Source organism: Acanthaster planci, linkage group LG19 (assembly GCF_054643075.1).
Source record: "Acanthaster planci isolate LZ-2023a linkage group LG19, COTS_SCS, whole genome shotgun sequence".
Taxonomy (NCBI): domain Eukaryota; kingdom Metazoa; phylum Echinodermata; class Asteroidea; order Valvatida; family Acanthasteridae; genus Acanthaster; species Acanthaster planci.
Window position 1 is genome coordinate 9,302,445 of NC_141795.1, and position 22,236 is coordinate 9,324,680.

Genomic DNA, 22,236 nt, shown 5'->3' on the forward strand with positions numbered 1-22,236 from the left:
GAGTGAACTCTTTGTGCATTCGTTGTAACAAAATTAAAATAACAAAAGCAGCCTCTGAGACACCATGGAAACGCCAGCAATGCATAACCTCCATTCGAACGCACCGTGGCTACGGCTTCGACATAACACGGTGAAATGGTCTCACTGCAGACATCGATTCGGTCGCGGTCTTTAGTGGTATTCCTGTGATTAATGGACCGTGATTATGGAAGAGGAGACGGGGATGGGGTCTCCATCGTGTATTTCTTAGCATGGTCAAGCAGAGGGAACATTAGGCGAGGAATCGGAGCGCACTGAAGTGACGAGGGAGCTATAAACTGGACCATCGACAAGGCAGGATTGATAAGCCTTTTGCGAGTGAAATATGAGTAGAATCCGATACACTGAGTTCTTTCACGTGAACATAACAATTTAAATTCTCCGTTAGAATTCTCTTAAGACACTGTTGCTATACCTCGCGATTCGGAACAACCTGTTGCTTAGTTACGTAAGAGACGCCTTGGACCCAAAGTTTCAATGGATAAAAAGGGCACAAAGGAACCAGTCCATTCTAGAGATGGTGGTCGCTATGTGAAAGCTTGCCCCGACCCACGAGGTATGGCAACAGTGTCTTTAGTCTGGGGAATGTTAATTGTTTAGTTCTCCATATGCTGTCCGCCCAAGGCATCAGCACCAGTTCATAACACTGGTGTCAGTGCTGGAGTAATACCCAGCAAGAAATGAGACCGAGGGGTACCCCCCCAACATGTCCAATCCCTATACACATTCCAGACTATTGTTACTTAACACATTTCCCCCCAAGATGTCTGAAAGGAATTCCCCAGATTCCTGCGAGACAATGACCAACACAAAGCGGGGGGGGGGTTCTCTCCGTCTCATCTCCGTCTCTCCTTGCTGCATATGGCTGGAGTACTGGTAGTTTTTGAAGCCTTGCATTTCAATTTGATGCGAAATTGTACTACATAATTATTAAAAACCACGTTCTAACCAGTTTTAAGCTTTTCTGAAATCGAAACTTTGAAGAGAGACGCTAACCCGTCTTGTTTTTGCGTTCATGGGACGTTAAGACACAGTGTAATCTTTTCGTTGGCCCTAGGCCTTTGCGAGAGTACTTACTCTATCGAATAATCCAATTTCGCCGATGGACTTTTTTACAAGTCCAGTTTGTATCAAGACATTGACAACAGAGCCGTTCATGTACAACTTGCCACTGTCAGGATAACCAAGTTCATGGCAAAAAGACAGCACTGAGAATAAGACTTCTGTGGAGTAATGACTCCCTCAATTCCAGAAAGCACAGTTTCCAAGACGGGTCGTTGTTTGTTGTGCACTAGAGCTTGATCGACTGAATCATGAATTTGAACAGTCTTCTGGTCGTTTTACTGGTACAAAGTGCATTTATCAAAAAAATTCTCTCCGACTCAAACTTAAAGTTAGGCAGAAAGCTTAAACACACGAAAATGAAAACACAATTGGGCATAAAACAGCCATAATACATCTTTATAAAATAACTATTTAAAATGAATTAATTCAAATATTATGTAAGTAATGGTTTTGCGCGCGTCGTGTCAGTAAGACACACTGGAATTTTTTTAACGTTGAGGGCGCAACGTCAGTCACACGGATTTATACAATACACCTGTACATTTATTTGGAAAGATTATGAGTGCCGTGGTTTGGATTTGCAAACCACCACCTGTCTGTGTCACGAGTTTAGTTGGTTACGCTCAAGTTAATGACACCACTTTCATGCTTTTTGGTATGGTACTTTCCAGTTCAACTGCACTGTTAACAAAAATTAGTCATTTTGATGAATAAAATGAAGCGTAGATCAAGGAACTTTTAGTGCCCGCATTGTTTGGTTTAGTACGCATTATTCGTGGTAAGAGAGTGCGAGTCAGTTTCGTGATTGAGGGACTTCTCCTATATGTCTTTGTCGAATTCAATGGTTCCTTTCAACCTCTTCTACATATGCGTTTCCTAGCTCGTACAATGAAGCATTATGTCAGCCTAAATAAACATGCCCTGTACATTGTGCGGTACACGCACACTGTTCAAACACGCACTACATCATGTGTACATGCAGAAGTAACATGTAACCATGCGCATGAAACTCGATTTCATGTTTACGCTTGTTTCGCGCAGCCACTGGCCGGAATGTTGAATGCCTGCGTGCCACCTTCACCGAGAAACTTTACTGCAGTGCACTTTCGCTCGTCGCCCAGTGCCCGAGCAGGGTGCTAGGAAGGGCTGACACACGGGTGTTGCACCACAGACATTTATCGGATGGACCACCAGTCTTGCGCGTGTAACTCTGAAAAGTATGGGTAAACAAAAAATATGTGCGAAACGATGGATGGCAGCGCATTGTACATGTATTTGTTTATACGTGCTCCAAAAAATACGTTCACTTTTTTTGCTCTTCAGTACTGCTATCTCGTCTTTTCAAATGTTTCAACTGCATTGTTTTGAATCGCGATGGGCCAAATTAAGTAATTAGAGGATTTTTTTCACTGAAAAAATTGGCATCGTAGAGTTTTATAGCTGGAATTCTTCAACTGTGTGTAACTTCCCTATACCGAGGCAAATTTACCCATAGTTTTGATTTTAGTCGGGGGCCGCGAAGGTCACGAAAAGCCCCGGTAGGTTGTTCCCACAGACATACATGTACATGTATCAACGCTTGTACATGTACATGTATACGTCTCTGGTTGTACTGCACAAAATACGCGCCCATAGAAAACAGTGCAGAATCAGACCGAAATGGCGCCGCCTGTTGACTCTCGCCGTTGGTATCCGTTTTTCCCTAGAAATTCAAGATTATAGCCAGAAGATCACTTTTTGTTTCAACTTTATGGAGGTTAGCCATGAATATTTTTTATCAATCGATATTTTTTTCTTTGTCTTCCTCATTATTGAAAACATTCTCACCACACTTTTAATTAATCCGAACTTGATCAAGATAACCAATTATTTTAAATATATCGCCAAAAGACACGCAGTCAATGAGAAGATGAATTACTGTGATTATTCCAAGGCCACGTTTTTATCATCTGGGCCTACACTTTGACGTTGGCTAAACACTGGAATTGGCTAACCCAAAACTTAAATGACGCTTCGCTAACAGGAATTGATAACCTCGCGGTCGGTGGTCGTGCACAGAGTAAATGTATCTCATCACAAGGTGCAAAGCCATCAGCCTTCCCCAGCGACCTGTTCGGGCACTGGGTATGGGCGACGACCGATGCAGTGGACCAATGGACAGGGCCAGAATTTAAGGACATTCATGCACTTGTAGCACCTGGTCACCATAGGTAAGATATTGCGGTACTCCGCCCATCCCAAGGCGTCAGCAGAGGTAATTCATACTGTTGGTGTGCGCTTACATAGTTTTGAAGTAATTCGTTTCATGTTCACTTTAGTTTTCTTGCTCTATGTTTGAAGACACGCTGTATAACATGTATAACCAATTTGAAGCTTTCCCCAAATCGGAAATTCAAAGAGAAAGTAACTTGTCTTGTGTGAATTTTGTTAGTGGGCATGTGTATGGGAGGTATTTTGATTGGCCCTCAAATTTTTCACAAGCCCAATTTTTTTTACAGGCCAAAAGTACCCGTTGGATAATTCAGCCCCACCAATGTACTTTTTTTTTTTTTTTTTTTAGATTTGTCACCTGTAGAGATGGGTAAAAACGTTTGACCTGACACAGTTCTTGTCAGCAAAAGAGCCTTAACATTAAAATCTTTCGTAAACGTATATCATTCCTTTCAATTTATTTCCTTGTAAATTGTAAAGGGTTTAAAATATTTTGAGCTGGTTTTATTTTCGCTTTTACCGAAAGACCATCACGAAATAAATTCGTAACTGTTCATCTCCGTACGATAACATCGAATTGTACTTGCCTTCATGTATCTTAGATTTTCTGAAGGGAGGGGTAAGTTTTGGCAGTACATCCCTCTTTCACGTCAGGTAATTTGTCAGTTTTTATAAATTAATATGCTTACAAATATTTTACAAAGACCCCTTTTCCGAGGTGATTTTTTAAGAAGGAAACAAACGAAAGCGAAACAGTTTTTGCCATTTGTACGACTGGGCATAATACAGCGATGACACATTTTTATGAAATAATGTGCATCCTAATTGTAATTTAACCAGGATTGATAACTCTGTGACTAGCGTCGTTGAACGCCTCCTAAAACACACTGACATCACGTTGAGGGCGCAACATCGGTTACACGGTAATTCTACAAGGTCAGTTGGAGGCATGGTGCAGTAGCTAGGTTAGTCGTGGTTTCAAGGCGTTAGTGCTTAATAGCGGACACCATGCATAGTGCGCCCCCAACGACTCATAATTAGACTGTGCGCCAGCTCCCACTAACGTAAAAACTATTTGTGAGAGGGTGCTCTTCAACAGAAATAAAATAACTATCGATCACTGACGTCTTGGGCCAAGACTATTCCAAGGTCTGCTCATGGTCTGATCATGGGGGAAGTTGCTTCCACCATGGTGTGATGGTGTATCTATTCCTCCATGGTGTGATTAGCAAACCCTGTTTTGCCTTTGTCACGAACTGATTACTCTCAAATTACTGGAAAACCCAAGTATCGTTTCTTAGGATGATTTCAGTCTGTCATTGATTTCATTATCACATGTCCACCTCGAAGTTAAAAAAAACCTGGATTTTGTACTTTTATTTTACGCCACTGCCCTCAGATCGACTTAGAAACACCATGCGAATACGTACCGTACATATGGCACCAATTTCACGTGTTTACTTTTGTGGTGGCCCATTCCAGTTTAACAGCTAAATTATACAGCATTATAATTAAGATTTTTATTTGCTCTTAAAATAAGAAAACCACATTAAGTTCTACTTGAAAAGAACGTTGGTGTACACTCATTCAGCTTAACGTTGGATTGCACAATGTTGCTTCATGCATTCAATAATAACCTCAGCAATGACTTGAGCTTGCAAGCGAAGGCAGGCCCAAATAACAATAACAACGTGCGTCATCGCATTTATTTTTAGATAATGACGGCAGATCAGTGACTGGTATTACGAAATTATTTGCTTTACTAAGCATTGGTTTGTGACTAGGGCACCAGCGTAAAGAATTGTATAAAAAGCACGCGAAAACGCCCCACCGTATCGACAGCCATCAAGTGCTAGCGATCGGGCCGCCTGTTTTCTGCCGTAGTTTGACGGTTTTCTAGCCATCATGACGGAGTGGAAGCAGGTGCTGTCGTGGGTTGAGCAACACCCCTTGTCACCGACAACGCTTACTTCGTAACCCTCTGCAGTTTCTACTGCAGGGACAAACCAACCGGTTCCGGGGATGGCACCATCGGCAGCGGCCTCATTGTCACCGGCCACCCGGTGCTAGAGGTTCGGTGGTGCCGCTGATTCCTGGGGCCACCACGGTCGCGTCCCTCTGATACCGAGGAGTGTTTTTATCATTCTTCTCGGCAGGGACGACATTGTGGTGGCTCTTTGGACCGTTTCTTCATCGACGATCTATACCGAGGACACACTGGTACTGGAGGGTTACGAAGTAAATCTTGCCGATGGCGAATGGTGTAGCTCAGTTCATGACAACATGTGACTCCACTCTAGTGCATTGGGTCAAACCAAATGTCAAACCTTGTACTTCGGCAAAATTCGTGGACCAGGTTGATGGCAAATTACTATTTTAGTTCACAGTTTGGTTTGCTTTGTTGAATCATGAAGGCTTAAATTTGTCTAGTGGTTTATTCATCAGGTGGAGGGGGCCACTTGCCCTGGGGGACATGTTTTTAAAAAAATTATTCAGGACTTGGAAGACAGTACAGCACCCTCCATAATTTATGGGAAGGGGTAATTTTGGATTTAAAAAAATTGACGATAATTTCAGAGGAAAGTCCCACCCCGACTAAGAATTTTGAATGATTTGCAGCTCAAAAGAAGAAAAAAATGCCCCTCAAAATATTCTCCAAACTTCTACTATTCAAAGTATTGCAGGGTTTGTTGGTCTGTGGAAAACATGTTTCTGCTTGTATTTATTGTTATTGAGTGACGTCGTTTTTATCGTTCCAAATTGTCTTATCTCTAGAATCGGGCAAAAAATGAAATGGCTTCTTAAAGACATTAACTAATACGTAAATTATTGCAGAGTTAAAAGAAGCAAATAATCCGGTAAAATAATTACTGAAGCTACACTGCTGTACAAACGTTTGAAAAATATATTTCCATGATAAATAACATGAAGCACAGATCACGGGACAGACTTTAGTACGTACATTTCCCCCCCTTTTTCTCTTTCATACATTATTTGTCTACATGCACAAATGCAGAAACCTCGCGTGAACCGAAACCATGCGCACAAAGCGCTAGCGGCTCAGTGTACTGGGCGTGATTTGACTTCCATTTTTTTATTACAGGCGCCGCTCCCACTTGCCCAAATTTCATTGCTTCTCTTGAGACGATGTGTAACTACAGCAGAACACTTTTATGTGAGGTTTCCAAAAACGTAAACCACACTTTCATCCTTTGAAAAAATTAAAATGCTTAATTTGGATATTGTGCTGGAGTTGCATTTTGTCAGCAAAACGGACTTGAGAAATAAATGTCAGGTGAACACCATGGTATAAAACTATATACGGTACATGTACTTCACTTTTGAAAATTTAAACCTTTGGCATCAATAGGCTTTCGTACTAGAGCAAATTAAAAGCAGCATAATGATATCAATTTTCATATTTATTTAATCAGAGCGATTTTACAAAATATAGACGAGGTGTGATGAAGACAAAGGTGATTTGTGTTTTATTCCTCAATGATTTGATCGACGGCTTCTGTACTGGAACATGCCTCGGACAATGCCTCACGTTCCGTTATTTCATAAAACTGCTTGGCTAGCAAAATACCACATAGCGGACAGCTCTCTTTTCTCTCAATTCCTGCGGAACTTAATTGCAAACTCAACAGTACATGTGCCCTGCACGCGTTTGGACCAGTGATTTTGCTTGCCTTGCAGTTACGTCATATTTATTTCTATACGGTTGCTATTTATAAAAGCAAACAAATGCGCTGTCTTCCCGGTACCCGGTAAATACACTGAAGTACAGTAAAACGAATATCGTGATATCGTGTACCAGCGTAATACGTTTTTTTCTTATAAATACACACACAACCGACAGGAAATTTATCGACAGCCTTAAGTGCAAGCGATCGGGCCGCCTGCTTTCTGCCGTAGTTTGACGGTTTTCCAGCCATCATGACGGAGTGGAAGCAGGTGCTGTCGTGGGCTCACATACCCCTTTCTCGTCAGTGACGCTTACTTCGTAACCCTCTGCAGTTTCTACTGCAGGGACAAACCAACCGGTTCCGGGGAAAGGCACCATCGGCAGCGGCCTCACTGTCACCGGCCCACCCGGTGCTAGAGGTTCGGTGGTGCCGCTGATTCCTGGGGCCACCATGGTCGCGTCTCTCTGATACCGAGGAGTGTTTTTATCATTCTCGGCAGGGACGTCATCGTGGTGGCTCTTTGGACATTGCATCTAATTCATACATGTTGTACTAGGACTTCTCCTACCAAGCTTGAGTAACTATTGCGGTTATGCACACATTGTTAATTCACACAACATTGTTAATTCACATTATAAAGACAAGCAAACGTCCTGATGTCATAAGCATTAGGGCTCCAGTTACGCAGCCTTTATCTCAGAAGCAGACTAGAGCCTGTGTTTTTTAATTTTGTACCTGTGAGGATGTTTCGACTCACTGAGAAATCAAATGCAACATCACATCCTGGATGTTGTGGGGGTAATGGAGTAAGCATTCTCTGGGGTGAACGGGGTATGTCAGTCTGCGAGAACACCTACCTTCAGTCCAGTTAGAAATCGGGCGCAGAATGATAGGATGAGTGCCACTGTCATGTTCGTAGATTCTCGACTGAGGTTTGCTTGGTTATTGACATCTGTTTACCAAATGACACAGCTGACACAGTTTAATGTGCAGAACTTTCATGCAGCCTTTGTCAATTTTTCAAGTCAAGCATTTGGCTTTTGGATAAGTTTTACGAACCTCAGACCCTAACCACTCGGCCACATGCCCCCATATTCAAATTTTAACGGAAGTGTAATTAATTTATTTTTTCAAGCAGGCATTAATTAAATACACGTAAGTTGATTCAAATTCATCAGGATCCTTGGCAAGAGGTTAAGAAATCAATTGATTCAAACAGCAGCTTCCACATGCTCCATTTCGTCTCTTTTGGTAGGCTCTCTGAGTTATACACATATTTTCTATTTACCAAGGTGGATTTTTTGGAAAGAACAACACGACTCAAATGTATGAATAAATACACAAGGAAACCACAACAAATCTTGTTTACATGTGAAAACTATTAACGCCATTGGTTCTATTTGGCAAATGCTTCTGACTGGCATTTAAATACTGTATGTACATACATGTACATGTATATCAAAGTGGAGTTATTCAGGTTAGAAAAACAGAAAAGACGAGTAAATAAAAAAAGGAAGAGAAACTGCGTTTTAATTGAATTGATTGAATTACACAATATCATGTGATCATAAATGTGGATTACTTAGGTACATGTATGTCATTTAAACCCTCTAGGTTTAAGGAGCATTTGTAGTGAAAGGTGCAACACCTTAAAAGCAGTAGTGTAACCTGGAGACTATATGAACACCACACAGATTAAAATCCTGTGGGTTTTGATGAATCTTAATTTTATCGCATCAGTTTGTAAATGACAGTACTGGTGGAAATGGAGACTATATGAACGCCTCAAATGAAAGTACATGTATCACTGAAATGCACTTGTTTGTGGGAAACTGAAGCCAATGGGAAAAAAAATCCAAGTATGAGCACAATTGATGCTGATGGAAGTGAATGCCTCTTTTCTGAAATTGGTTGGAAAAACTTGTTAATTTGCTGTCAACTTTAATACAGGTGAATAACTTTATAAAGTATATTATTTACATACTAAACAAAATGCCTTATTTTAATAAATGTTCCATTGAAAAGATCTCCCGTAATGATCACCATCTCTCGCATCACTAAAAATAATAACAGGCACAAAATCAGTCTTTGATGGAGAGGTTCAATTTCTCTTCACTTGTTGCTTGAGTTACAGCAACTTAGCTTGTTTCACGAAATTATTTTTGTAAGCATTTGTTAATTACAAGTTCAGTAATGCTTTTTTATTGGGAAAACCTGCTGCTAGATTTTACCCTGTCAAGTTTAAAACAAAAAGCATACAAAATTTGACTGACGTGTTCTACAATGTTTCCGGATATCATTTGTTGATGCACAGAAGGGAGATCAGATGGCCACTTCTGAATGGCAGTTTTTGCTGTTAAGCAAGTAAAGAAGCTAAAGATGAACCATTAATACTAAATTAATACATATACAAACAGCACAATTATCAATGCCTACTAATCCCCTCACAAATGAATACATTTCATGTATCGCCCTTTACTTAAATTTTTGGCATTTGTTATGTTTTCTTGTTGTGAGGGTTACAGGATGCCAGTTTGGAAAGCAGATTATTGTACAAACACATAAGAGCAAGTCAATTGAAAGCTAACCAGCATTATTAGATAAAAGAAAGTTGACGTACACAAAGGTGATACATTTTTGTTTTAAATTGGAAAAAAAAATCAAAAGCTCATTTCATTTTCTAGGTTGCGTTGGGTAGTCAGCAACATGGCTTAATTTTTGTTTGTTTTGAGCATACAGTTGAGGTGCAGTTCTGCTGTGCCTATCATGAAGTCCAACTAAAGCCTATCCTTCCAAGATTTCTAAAAATCTGGCCTGTCACGGTGGAAGGGGGTGAGTTGTGAGGGAGTCGGTCCACTCTGACAAGCATCTAGGCAACTCCACCCGCCCAAACTGTAAGCATCAAACTGATCTATTTTTCTTGTGATGTGCCCCTTCAGCTGGCACTCCCCCCCCCCGACACCTGAACTTGGCAATGGGGCTGTTTACAATCCAACAGGTTTTGAGGAATTTACAGGATGCAGGAAGGCTAATCAACATTATGGATTACATAGGCTTTAATGCTTGCTGGAATTCCAAAGAACATGCCAAAAGTTTTCTACACAAATCATTTGGAAGGATTCAGGAAGAGACAGAGAGTTTATCATGGGGGCGGCACGAAACATATTTACATATATGGAAGCACTGTTTGCGGTTGCACCAAATATCTCCTGCATGAGTACGTGTCTGTGTGGTTCTGAAAAGAGCTGAAGGGTGTTCGATGATTCAGACAGTACACTGTATGCTCAAGGTTCTTACTAAGAATCCTCGGGAAGTTGAGGTTAAAGATCACTTCCTATGGATGCTAATTCACGAAGCTGGGACCCTGGCTCTAAACTCATTGCAGTAGCCAGTATTTACATGCAAGCCTTATGCTTTTTTATGATGTGTCAACCTTCCGTGGAGTGTAAGGCGACTTCCTGCTCCTGGGCAGTGCATTCCTGCAACATGCCGCTGTAGCGTACATGTACATGACACCATTTAAACTCTCCGGCGTCAAGTCTAATTTGAATAAAATCCCAGAAACTTCCCTACATTTCCCCAAATTTACCACTTTGCACACAAAGAAAAGCTTCTGAATCCTGAAAAAGGTTTTTGAGGGATTGGAGGAGGTCATGGGCAGCCAAAAATAGGGCCAGGTGGAATTGAAAATTGTGAAAATAAAACCTTAAAGGAGAAACCCTTATTTCAGAGAGAAGAACATCTGGCTATGCAAGTGCCACAGCAAATAATTATTATTCTAACAGTTGGACCTGTGAAGAATCTTCCATAGTGTGACCTTGTAGGCAATGCAGATACCATTGTGCAGGCGTGTCATACATAGTGTGGACCTCTGCACAAAAGAATTAAGTCCACATAATGTAGGGTATGATAGCACGTGTTCCTGCGCTTAAAGGACAATTAAATTCAATGACTTTTCCATGACCAAATTATGAACATCCATGACCCAATAACACTAATTCTTGGATTACTCGGACTTTTTAAAGTTGCAAATAAAATTATGCATTTTATGCACTTATTTCTGATAACGGAAATCACATACAATGTTTGAAAAATTCCTTGACTTTTTCACGACTTAAGTCATTTTTACAAAATTCCATGACTTTTCCAGGCCGCAGGAACCTTGATGGCATTATGTGGACTTGCGTACGTTCACACAGTGTTTTCCCCTCTCTGAAAAACAGTTTCAGAGGCGCGTTGGGTTCAAGGTTATCCATGGCAAAATGAATAAGGAACAGTCCAGGAAATCATCATCAAAAATCCAGCTCGAAGGATTTATCCTAGTTGGAGAAAAAGGAGCATTTTCCTCAAGTTTCCTTAACCATAGAAGAACAAGGAATATGAACACTTTGTATGTAAAACAGGTATGGGTGTGTACGTGAGTGAGTTTGTTTCTGCATTCAATCGGGGACCCTAAACAATAGAGGACAATAAGGTCCCCGATTGACAGAGGGTCCCCGATTGACAACCGTGTACAAAACATATGGGTGGTCTTCTAAAAAAGTTAAAGTACAAACAAAAGAGGAACAATAGGGCGTCCCCGGTTGCAGGCAAATACACACTTGTGTGAGTGTGTACGTATCCAAACCATACACAAAATACAGGACAGGACAGTAGGGTCCATGGTTTGGGCAGGTCCACTTGTGAAAAATGTGTCCAAATCCTACAAGAGCTCTTGAAAAATGTGTTGAATTTGAGCAAAAGGAGGACACTTGGAGGTCCACACTTGATGCTTTGTTTCATATACCTAGTGTGGACATTTCTGTCTTCTTGGGAGCAAAAGGCTCATTTTTCTACCACTGTGACTACTCCTTTAAGCTGGATTTTTCATGAACACTCCTTGGACTCTTTCTTGTCATTTTGCCACATGACCCCAAAATGCCTCTGAAAATGTTTTTCAGAGGGAGAAACATTGTGTGAACGTTAATTCAGTTAATTCATAAACCTGCACTTCCATTTTTCACAGTACAGGTAGATTACAACATCGGCCAAGGTGATGACATGCCTATGCCGAGCACCCTGGATATAACTGGTATATACATGTACATGTATGCAGTGTTTTCGCTTTTTCATACAAAATTGCTTAACTTTTTGTAGACATTTGTGCTTCAATTTTTTTAATAAACAGGTTAAATTAAGGGGTTGTTTGTACAAAGGTCTCTTGATTTTGATTTATCAATTGTGACCCACCACTCCCAAACCAGGCTAAAGCCAAAAAACTGTACTTTTTGCATTTAGTGCTGTTATAAACTTACCAAGCAGTGTTATACTATTCAGCTATCTGTAATTCAAAGTGCTTGAGTGAAAATTAGTTTTATGTGGGCAATTTGTGACCTGCTCGGCAAAAAAGGGTATTAAGGGACGCTGTGCTATTTCACACTAAGGACTTTTCTATGTGGACAGGGTGATTTTTACTTCTCAGTTTACTGGCTTCTATTACTTTCACGATTCATACCAGAAACCTAACTGTTGCTATGGGCATCAAGAGACTTTCCTCTTGGCTGATTTCTTTTTCCACTTCCTGCGTTAAAAGGGCTTTATCTCTGAAAGCAATTCTGTTAACGTGTATGATATGATTATGCAAAAATCAATATATCTCCAGATTGCACCAAGTTAAAGCTTATAATGTAACCAATTCAAATGTGCATGTAACTCATTTCGAAAAAAAAGTTCCACAATACCCATTTTTGTGGAGCCGGTCACATTTGGGCAGTTATGGAGAGTTGTGGATTTGACATGGCTTTTATGATTGACTTGGCTTGAAATAAAATTTTCATGACATCACTATGCTTTAATTGTTACATCATATTGCAAAAGCACTGTGATTTCTAAAGACACATACATTCACAGTTGATGCGATGCTACAGGTTGAATGCCAAAGAATTCCCTCTACTGCTTGTCACCAAAGATGCTTTTCAGAACTTTGCTTTGTTTGGAAGAGTGAGCCACAGTCGTCTTTGTCTCACATTCCGTCATCCTTGTAAGACACAGCTGCATCTATCTTGTGTATTGACGTGGCAAAGCTGCGCAGCTTAACTTCTTGTGAGTTTGCGATCAGTGATGGACCCGACTCCTCCCACTGCTCCGGCATGGCCATGTCCTTGTCGGTGTAGATCAGGATGTTGAATGTGCCTGAAATCAGGTCAAGGGTTGAGGGTCAAGGTTTGTGTGGAGTACATGAGAAGAGGTCTTGTACCAAAACATTTCAGATGCAACTCACAAGCTCCTGAAATCTGTCCACACAGTGTGTGCAAATGCACTCATACTGACATTAAATAGAGTGTCTAGTTCCACCCCTTCAGTCATAATATCAATATGCATGATATGTTTTATCATTGTACAAATTAAGATTAATACAAATGGGGGACAGTCCATTGCACTAAGCTACAGTGAGGTTGCAGAAACCAATGAGGTGACCTAATGAGGGAACATATGGCTGCAAACTAACAAATTATTTGATTTTTGTTACAAGTGGAGGAGTCTCCTTCAGTTGAAACAAGAGCCATCTTCTCACCAATGCAATGCAATCATTTTACCAATGCCCTTAAAAACACACCTGTGTGTTTCAATAAGGGGTGATTCACAATACAGTCCCATAATCTGTAGCCAGAGAGATGCCATTTCTCAAGATTATGGTCGACAGCAGCATAAACGTCTTGCCTCAATTTGCATTTCAGTGTATGCCAGTAGAAATTTTTGATAGATTGGTTTGGAGCATTCCATGCAGTAATAATAACAGGTTTTTATAGCGCTTTTAACTAAAATCAAATCACCTTCCATTATCACATACATTACCCCTGCTCGTTGGGCCAAATAGAGGAAAGAGATGATTAATTGAAACTGCTACATGAAATACACTTACACATTTTTCACGACAAACACTGGGAATAATTCCAAAGAGAATTCTGCTGACCATTTCTTGTAATACTCTGTGGAAAATGGCCTTTTGATGGCAACCTCTTGGTGGCAAACTTTCTTGCTACTTCATTTTCAATTTTTTTTTTGCCTTTTTAAAAGGGTACACATATTTCAAAGCCTTTTAAGTTTGTTTGGTAATGCAAACTTCCTTATTCAAACGAAAAACTGCTATGCCAATGCCATCCCAGGGAGAAAACCTCAATCTTTCACTGATTTGTGCCACAGAAAACTGCAGAAATGTTTACACTTTGCTGTCCTTACTTTCATTTCGTTAGTTGATTTGCTTTCGTGCTAGTAGTTGGCAATAAGCCAATGAGCAAACCTTTTTCACAAATGTTTCCAGTGCCCAATTTGAACAGACAAACTGAACAATGTCTGCTGGGATTCACATCACGATAGTGCCCTCAGTTGTCCAGAAAAAAATTGTACAATATCAATCAATTTAGGAAAGTGCCTTTTTCAATATTCTCGAATAGTTTCCATAATGAAGAAGACTGTAAAGTTTATTAAAAAAATTCTCTGCAGGACCTCTTTAAAATCCGAACCGCCAAGTGTACCAGTTTGGATGTAAAAACACACAGGGTTCCACATGAATCGGAAAACCCAATTCCATGACTTTTCCCAGGACTAAAATATGATGATTTCCATGACTTTTTACACCATTTTGAGAAAAAAAGAAGTTTGGTATTATAGGCTACCTTGGGGATTAATGTAGGCTAAAAAATACACGTCACCTGAGACTGGTGCCTGCCATGTTAAGTTGAGGTATGGGTTACTCATCATAGCTTGGTCTTGGTTTCAAGACCTCCCTGCAGCTTATTCTGCAATTGCAAACCATCACTCTTGGAGAGTGACTATCTCCAGATAACCCACTACCACAGGGAGAAAAGAATCAAAAGTAAATATAGCGCCCTCTGTAGACTGCATTAATCCACTTCGACTAACAGTAATGCTAAGGTCTTGGATCCAAGATTAATGACAGCCCAACTTTGTTCCATCGTAGCTACTCACATGGATTGGCTAAGAGTGGCAGAAAGGTGACGGTGGCTGTGATTTGGGTGATGACAGCCTTGATCTCCTTGTTGATTTCCGCATTGGACTTTTCTCTTGGTTGACTGCATGAATAGAAAGTAAACAGTGGGTCAATTTCAAAACAAATGTTACTGATTGTATGAACCCAGTTTGGTGAAGTAGAAGTGTGAAATCTACGTGCCATATTTATTCGAAATGTGGTCCTCTTTTAAGGCTAAATGATTGAGCATGTCAATGAGGTTGCTTGCCGGTTATTTGTTGTCTATGATTTTGGCTTAAAAACTCCATTACACTAACTGGCCAAAAGGCAATCCCACATGAAAGCGGAAATTTGGTCGCGCTGTTATTGACCTCGCTAATACTCATAAATCAAAATGAAAAGTGAAAAAACTAATTGAAATATAAAGGGGCAACATTGGAGTAGAATAATTGTCCCTTTCAACCTCAAGAAGTGAGGACTGAAGAGGTGAATTATGTTTAATGTTTAAGTGTTAAATGTTTTATGTTTAAGTACTAAGCCTTGACCTTAGGCTTTGTTTTAACAAGTCTACCGGAATTTGTCACACTGGACGTCAAACTTACCTATCTTGTGTCATTAATTTGTCCCACTGGATATCAAACTTACCTATCACGTGTCATCGATTTGACACACTGGACGTCAAACTTACATGTATCTATCTTGTGTCATCGATTTGTCACACTGGATGTCAAACTTACCTATCATGTGTCATCGATTTGTCACACTGGATGTGAAACTTATCTATCATGTGTCATTGATTTGTCACACTGGATGTTAAACTTATCTATCATGTGTCATTGATTTGTCACACTGGATGTCAAACTTATCTATCACGTGTCATTGATTTGTCACACTGGATGTTAAACTTATCTATCATGTGTCATCGATTTGTCACACTGGATGTCAAACTTACCTATCATGTGTCATCGATTTGTCACACTGGATGTCAAACTTACCTATCATGTGTCATCGATTTGTCACACTGGATGTCAAACTTACCTATCATGTGTCATCGATTTGTCACACTGGATGTTAAACTTATCTATCATGTGTCATTGATTTGTCACACTGGATGTTAAACTTATCTATCATGTGTCATCGATTTGTCACACTGGATGTTAAACTTATCTATCATGTGTCATTGATTTGTCACACTGGATGTTAAACTTATCTATCATGTGTCATTGATTTGTCACACCGGATGTCAAACTTATCTATCATGTGTCATTGATTTGTCACACTGGATGTCAAACTTATCTATCATGTGTCATTGATTCGTCACACTGGATATCAAACGTACCTCTCATGTGTCATTGATTTGTCACACTGGATGTCAAACTGCCATCTCTCCTGGACTTCCCCTGATTCTACTTCTGTGATTACAACTACCACCTTCTGAACTGTCTTCTCATTCAACCACTCTTGGGAAAAAAAGATGACATAATTAGTTTTGGAAATCTTTACAAAATACAGCTACCAATCTATATGCAAATGTACATTATCAGCGATTTAATAATTACACGATTCATGAAATTGTAACACACCAAATACATGTATGTCAGTTTGTCTCCAATGAGAGCAAAAAGTGACAAAAAGAAAGTAGCAAGTAATACTGGTCACTCATTTCCAACCCTCCCATGAGATTACACATACACTGACATATATGTATATACATGTAAATTGAGGCCAAACAAAAAATAGCTGTTTCTGGTTACCTGACCCAGCCTAGAAAATTATGTGGAACCTATATCTGTTTATTCGACAAATCAACAAAATATAAAACTTACGGTGCCTTTCCTTGAACCGATTGATGCTCCCCGCAAGTTTAAGAGCAAAGAATGTGACATTGGTTTCTTTGGCAGTGGAGGGCAATTCAGGGAGATAGAGTTCCATACCCATGAGAATGGTCTGAAAAACTTGTATTTTCTCAGTAAATGATTCAATATTTTCTCCAGTAAATGTGACATTTTGGGACATGTTACCACTTTCTGATGGCTTACTGCAGGGAAATTAGTGATGTCTCAGTACATTGTGTATGGAATGGGAACACGTCAAGTAATACATGTACGTGTGTCAACTCGTACACCAACCAAATTGTACACTGTTTGGTCAACTCATAGCTGGCCAACTCGTACACCGACCAACTCATACACGGTTTGGTCAACTCATAGCTGGCCAACTTGTACACCGACCAACTCGTTCAACTCACAGCCGGCCAACTCGTACACCGACTAACTCTTACATCGACCAACTCATGCGGTGACAACGTGACGCGCTGTCGATTTTTAGTCTGAATTCTCAAGTCGATTGGTCCAATGACTGGAAGATGATCTTTTTCAACTACATTGCCAGATGCATTAAAAACTGCTCTGTCACACTACATACACAATGTAGTCAAGAAATGTAAAATACAAGGCAGAGCCACTTATTTTGCTATGGTGGCTTGTCATTGATAAGTTACAGATTAATCATTAAAAGCATGGATAGACACAATATCACACAGTGTTTTCTACCAAACTAGGTTGGTATCAAGTTGGGGTGGGGGAAATCCAACATATTATAAAGGGAAATGGCAACACAACTGCACACATCCTTGTACGTGTCGTAGTCATGGTACAATTTGGCATACGACTTGGTCGGTGTACAAGTTGGTCGGCGTACATGCATGAGTTTGTCAGTGTACGAGTTGGTGCGTACGAGTTGGCAGGCGTACGAATCGACCAGCATTCCATGGAACTCTTTCCTGCAAAGATTCCTGGCCACTGAATGACTACAGAGTAGGGATAATTAATTAAACATTCATGCCGGTGTAGTCGCCAGATCCCTTATTTCACCACTTACTGTGAAAACTGAAAAAAATAAGACTTGTCGATAGGTGGCAAAATTAGGAACCTGGTGATTATACAGTCACAGACGTTAGTCTCTTCCTAAAGAACTTACTGTTGAGCTGTCTGAGCACATTTTCCAGATAATCTTGCAGTGCCTTGTCTGTTGACATAAACAGCGTCAGGCCATACTTCTGTTTTCTGGTGAACGTTTCAGGAGGGTAGATACCTCGCTGGTAAAGCAAACTGTTGATGCCGAATGCTGAGACAGGTCATGCACACACCCACAAAGAAAACACTTATTGTCAATAAGATCTGAAGCAAGTACATGAATTCCTGTAAATGAGTAAATGCTTCAGAATTTTCTTAGCTAAATTTCACTTTTTAGGAAATGTTATCACTTTCTGATGGCTGTTAGAACATTTTAAGGGAAAATTAGTGTTGTCCATGTATAGAACTCTTACCATTCCCTCAAATTAGTAATAATCACAAACCAAAGAACAGATCTTCAAACATGTCAACATGGTCAAAGAGAGCAAAAGGTTACCTTGGCATGATAATAAATAAGTGTGAGGTCTGGTCATGTTTCATTAGAAGATTGGTGCATGCGCTCCTACTGTTTGATTTGAATAAGTTAGGACTGCTTTCTCCATTGGAAAAGCAAGTAGTATGCCCTATTCCTAATGACACTAAACTTAAGTGGGGGGGGTGGGCCAAGTAACAGAAGTCATGTCGTGGTGGTCATCAGCATGATCAAGTCAAGGTCTGAAGGCCTACTTGCAGACTTGTAAGTTGTAGAAATTCTTCCTGAATCTTCCACTAGGGAGATTAACAGGGAGACTGTCTTTTGAAGTCTTAGGCCTAGTTCATCGCGTGCTTCGAATTCAGAGAGCGGTGGGCACGACGAACGCATGATTGTGCTCAGAGTCCACACCTAGCCCAGGTGGACTCCCTGACGTAAGACAACGTCCAATCTGGGCTAAGTCCACACCTAAACATACTGACATGGGACAGGCATAGGGCCCAGAGCTTAACGTCATCACACGGCCTAGGATCAGGTTATGATCATACGATGTGGTATGGTCTTGAATCCAGAGCAATAAACTACATAGAAATTATCAAAATTGATAAAATGTGAATATAAAATTGTATTCTGTTGATTAGAGTGAAAAGCTTACAGAAAAACTCCGAAACTTTTTCACTAGATCCCTTCAAAGTGATCGTGTTCGCCTTCGGCGCTTGCAGAGTTGCCGCCATTTTTTTCAATTTTGCGACGTCGACCTGCATAATGTAGTCAGATCCCATTGTCGTGAGATCATGCTTTATAGGCGAAGACGTCCAGCTAGCCGTTCAGAGCATCGCAGTTCTGCCGTTGATGGCGATATATAAGGTATACGGCGCCGCGCCGTCGCGTTGTGTTTGACATGTTTAACTCGAAGGTTGACATCGAAGAAGTCCATCTTTGACTCAACTGACACGATTGAACGCTCATCAAAAGTTGTCGATTGACTTTAGGTCAAAATGTTCTTAAACCCGACAACTTGTTCAATTCTCATCCTGCTTTTTGCAGGGGTTTGTGCAGCAACACCCGCTTACAAAGTTGGGGTTGGTATATCAGATGTAACTGGCCCCGCGTTGGATGTCAACATGGTAAGATTCTAGATTCAATTACGGGCTAAAACTTAAAGAGCAAGGCCTGCCGTACCCACCCCTGCACAGCTAGGCAAGGACAGGCCACAGGCATGCAGTATTGGTTCATCGTCTGCGACCGCGCGGCGGACAACCGTGGGAAGTCGAACCGCAAAGTTTAAGTTCTACGGATTGTAAATTTTGGGACCTTGTCCTTAGAATAATAGATGGAGAGCTAGGTGTGTCAGCTTTTGAATTCACCTTGGGAGATGACTGTGAAATCATGCTCAGTAACTGTAGCGTTAATGTTGTTAAAAAGGGCAGGATTTTGAGTTTTGAGGGAAATTATGAGGGGAAACTGTGTTGTATTGTAACTTTTAACACATGACACATTAGTGGATTCAAAGTTTGTATGGCTAGTTTATCATTAAGAAAGTCACATTTTCTCTAGCCTGGCCATAGGCCCTAGTATACAATCTCCAAAGTTCTAGCCCCTAGAGGTAGCAGCACTGAACTTTGACAAGCAATTTGGTCTGCGGAATGAATGTTGTATCAGTGTGATTTTCTTTTTTTGGAGGGGGGGTGTTTTGTTAACTATTCAAAACAAAAATTCATGTATTTTTCACGATTTGATGTTTTGTATTCGTAGGCTAATTCCTCCAGTAGGCCTTATAAAAAAAATCAATTGTTTAGCATCCATGGCCTTTCATTTTTCAGGGGCAGACGGGAGGTTTCTTTTCCCTATTCCTTTCTCATTTGAGAGATTCAGTTTGAAATGACGCATTTTATTGATGAAAATAATAATACAATAAAGTGAATCACATGCCTTTTTCAAAATTAAGTTTAATTCATACATCGAGACATGAAAAATGCTGGAAAAATTTAACGATCGCGATCGTCCGCCATGTCCACGCGTACCGTGACAAAGCGCATGCGCAATGCATGGTGCACTCGGCCAAGTAGAAAGAAGGGCTGCGTACTAGAGCTATGGCTGCTTCCGATTGACACACTGTGAAAAGTGGTGCACTCGGCCAAGTAGAAAGAAGGGCTGCGTACTAGAGCTATGGCTGCTTCCGATTGACACACTGTGAAAAGTAGTCCTAGCTTTAGCACATACTGACATAGCCCTTGTGTCGGACACGGCCACGCTCTGTCCTGCTACGTCCCATGGGTTGATCCTGAGAACTGTAAGGCACAGTACTGAAGGAACCAAGGCGACGAGGTTGTTTCTAAAGGAACGGTCAACATGAAGGCGAAATACATGTACTGTATGTGTACAACAAATGTTAGGCCTACGTGAAATAATTGGTGAGGTTTCTTAATAGCCAGCTTTGGTAAACTTACTTTGCGCTCCCTTGTTTTTTGACAGCATTTTCATGACAACATTCGTATTAAAATAATAAGCGGTGCGACCTGCTCATATCACAAAGATTTTTTGTGTATGATGGCTACTCTGACATGTCACGTTCTTTTCACCTCAGTTTCACAGGTGTCTAAAAAAAAAATGGGCAGGCGGGCGGGGATGTTAACCAACTTATTCTTTTACATGGACTTATAAATATGGAAGGATGCCACTAAAACTCTTCATGACATCTGGGAGCTTCGTAAACTTTCTTGCTGAAACCAAACTGCAAAAAACTGATGAAGAGTTCTGGATAGGCCTACATGAAGGTGGACATTGCTTGAAACCCCCTGCACAAACCTCCTGAGACTGGTCTGAAGGCATATAAGTAGGCCAAGGCCTAAATGCTTCAATGTTTTCCCTGCGCTTTGACTTTTTAGGACATATCATTCAAGAAATACACGGTAGGACTGTGTCTTTTAATTTCTACCTTGACCTGAGACAGTGTTTGCCTGTGGGCCGAGCAACATCAAACACAACGTGGTCTATTGCAAGCGTGCGATACTGCATGTGCTGTGCGCAATGTGCATGTACATGTACATTATACATGTCAGCGTTCTGGTGATGACGTCATCCAATCAGCCTGGGAGCACAAACAGCCAAAAGGGGATTTATTGTGGGCAGGGAAATGCAGGATCTTTTATTCATTTTGGGTTCACAATTAATGGGGTAAACATTAAATTTACAATGTTTTTGAAATGGTAACATACATGTATTTATTGTTATTTTGAAATACTTTACTTGAACTAAATGTTTTCAATTTCTGTTACCCTTTAACTCTGGATCATTATGATCAATGGAGAAATAGTACTCGGCAATTTAATTTGAAAGCCAAGACTAAATAAGCGGGGTCATTTGAACAAAATGTTGCAGGTTGCACTTTGTAGATTATGGATGGGCTGTCATAGGAAAACATAAAGTCAACAGCAACACTGTGTTTTCCTTGGTGTTGTCACACGTTATCATGTTGGTACAGTTGCTATGCCTTTGGGTTGTCGGCAGACTTTGAAACATGTTAAGAGAGTCTAGTATTATCTTAGTGATATCGCTCAGAGGCCATCAGCAAAGCAAATTATGGTCCAAAGTGAATATTGTGCACATCGGTGTTCTCAGCACTTGTTCGTTGCCAGTAGTGACTCAGTGTTTGTGTTGACCGTGGAGCTCCTTGTGTTGACTAACTCCCAGAATCATTAAATACTTAGATTTCTGTAATGTACATGTACACATGTACATTAAGCTAATTGAAGTACATGTAGACGTGTAACCCCCTCCTTTTGCTACATGTACTTTTTGATATATTAATATACATTTACATTATGTCATACATTACATTATATTATTTACACATATTTTTATATTATAAATATT

General features: G+C 40.4%; 2 protein-coding genes across 2 annotated transcripts in view; one reads left to right on the forward strand and one right to left on the reverse strand.

Moving 5' to 3' along the window:
- Window positions 1-8,365: 8,365 nt before the first annotated feature.
- mad2l1 (mitotic arrest deficient 2 like 1) lies at window positions 8,366-19,142 on the reverse strand. Its single transcript, XM_022245642.2, has 5 exons — window positions 19,016-19,142; window positions 17,953-18,099; window positions 16,313-16,433; window positions 14,973-15,076; window positions 8,366-13,175 (listed from the first exon to the last, which is right to left on the reverse strand). The coding sequence occupies exons 1-5, from the start codon at window positions 19,140-19,142 to the stop codon at window positions 13,006-13,008; spliced, it is 669 nt and encodes a 222-aa protein (XP_022101334.2). The 3' UTR covers window positions 8,366-13,005.
- Window positions 19,143-19,244: 102 nt separating this feature from the next.
- LOC110984971 (putative neutral ceramidase C) overlaps window positions 19,245-22,236 on the forward strand; it is a 28,395-nt gene continuing 25,403 nt past the window's right edge. Inside the window, exon 1 of the mRNA XM_087149163.1 lies at window positions 19,245-19,487. Coding sequence (XP_087005289.1) covers window positions 19,359-19,487 — 129 coding nt within the window. The 5' untranslated portion in view covers window positions 19,245-19,358. The remainder of the gene's footprint in view (window positions 19,488-22,236) is intronic.

Bases quoted from the DNA above. Each gene is read 5' to 3' on its own strand.
- mad2l1 (XM_022245642.2), bottom strand. From the start codon at position 19,142: ATGGGATCTGACTACATTATGCAGGTCGACGTCGCAAAATTGAAAAAA. The intron at 15,077-16,312 runs GTACGTTTGATA...CTATTCATGCAG, and splicing joins AAATCAATGACACATGAGAG to TCAACCAAGAGAAAAGTCCA. The intron at 13,176-14,972 runs GTGAGTAGCTAC...ACCTGATTTCAG, and splicing joins GCCACTCTTAGCCAATCCAT to GCACATTCAACATCCTGATC.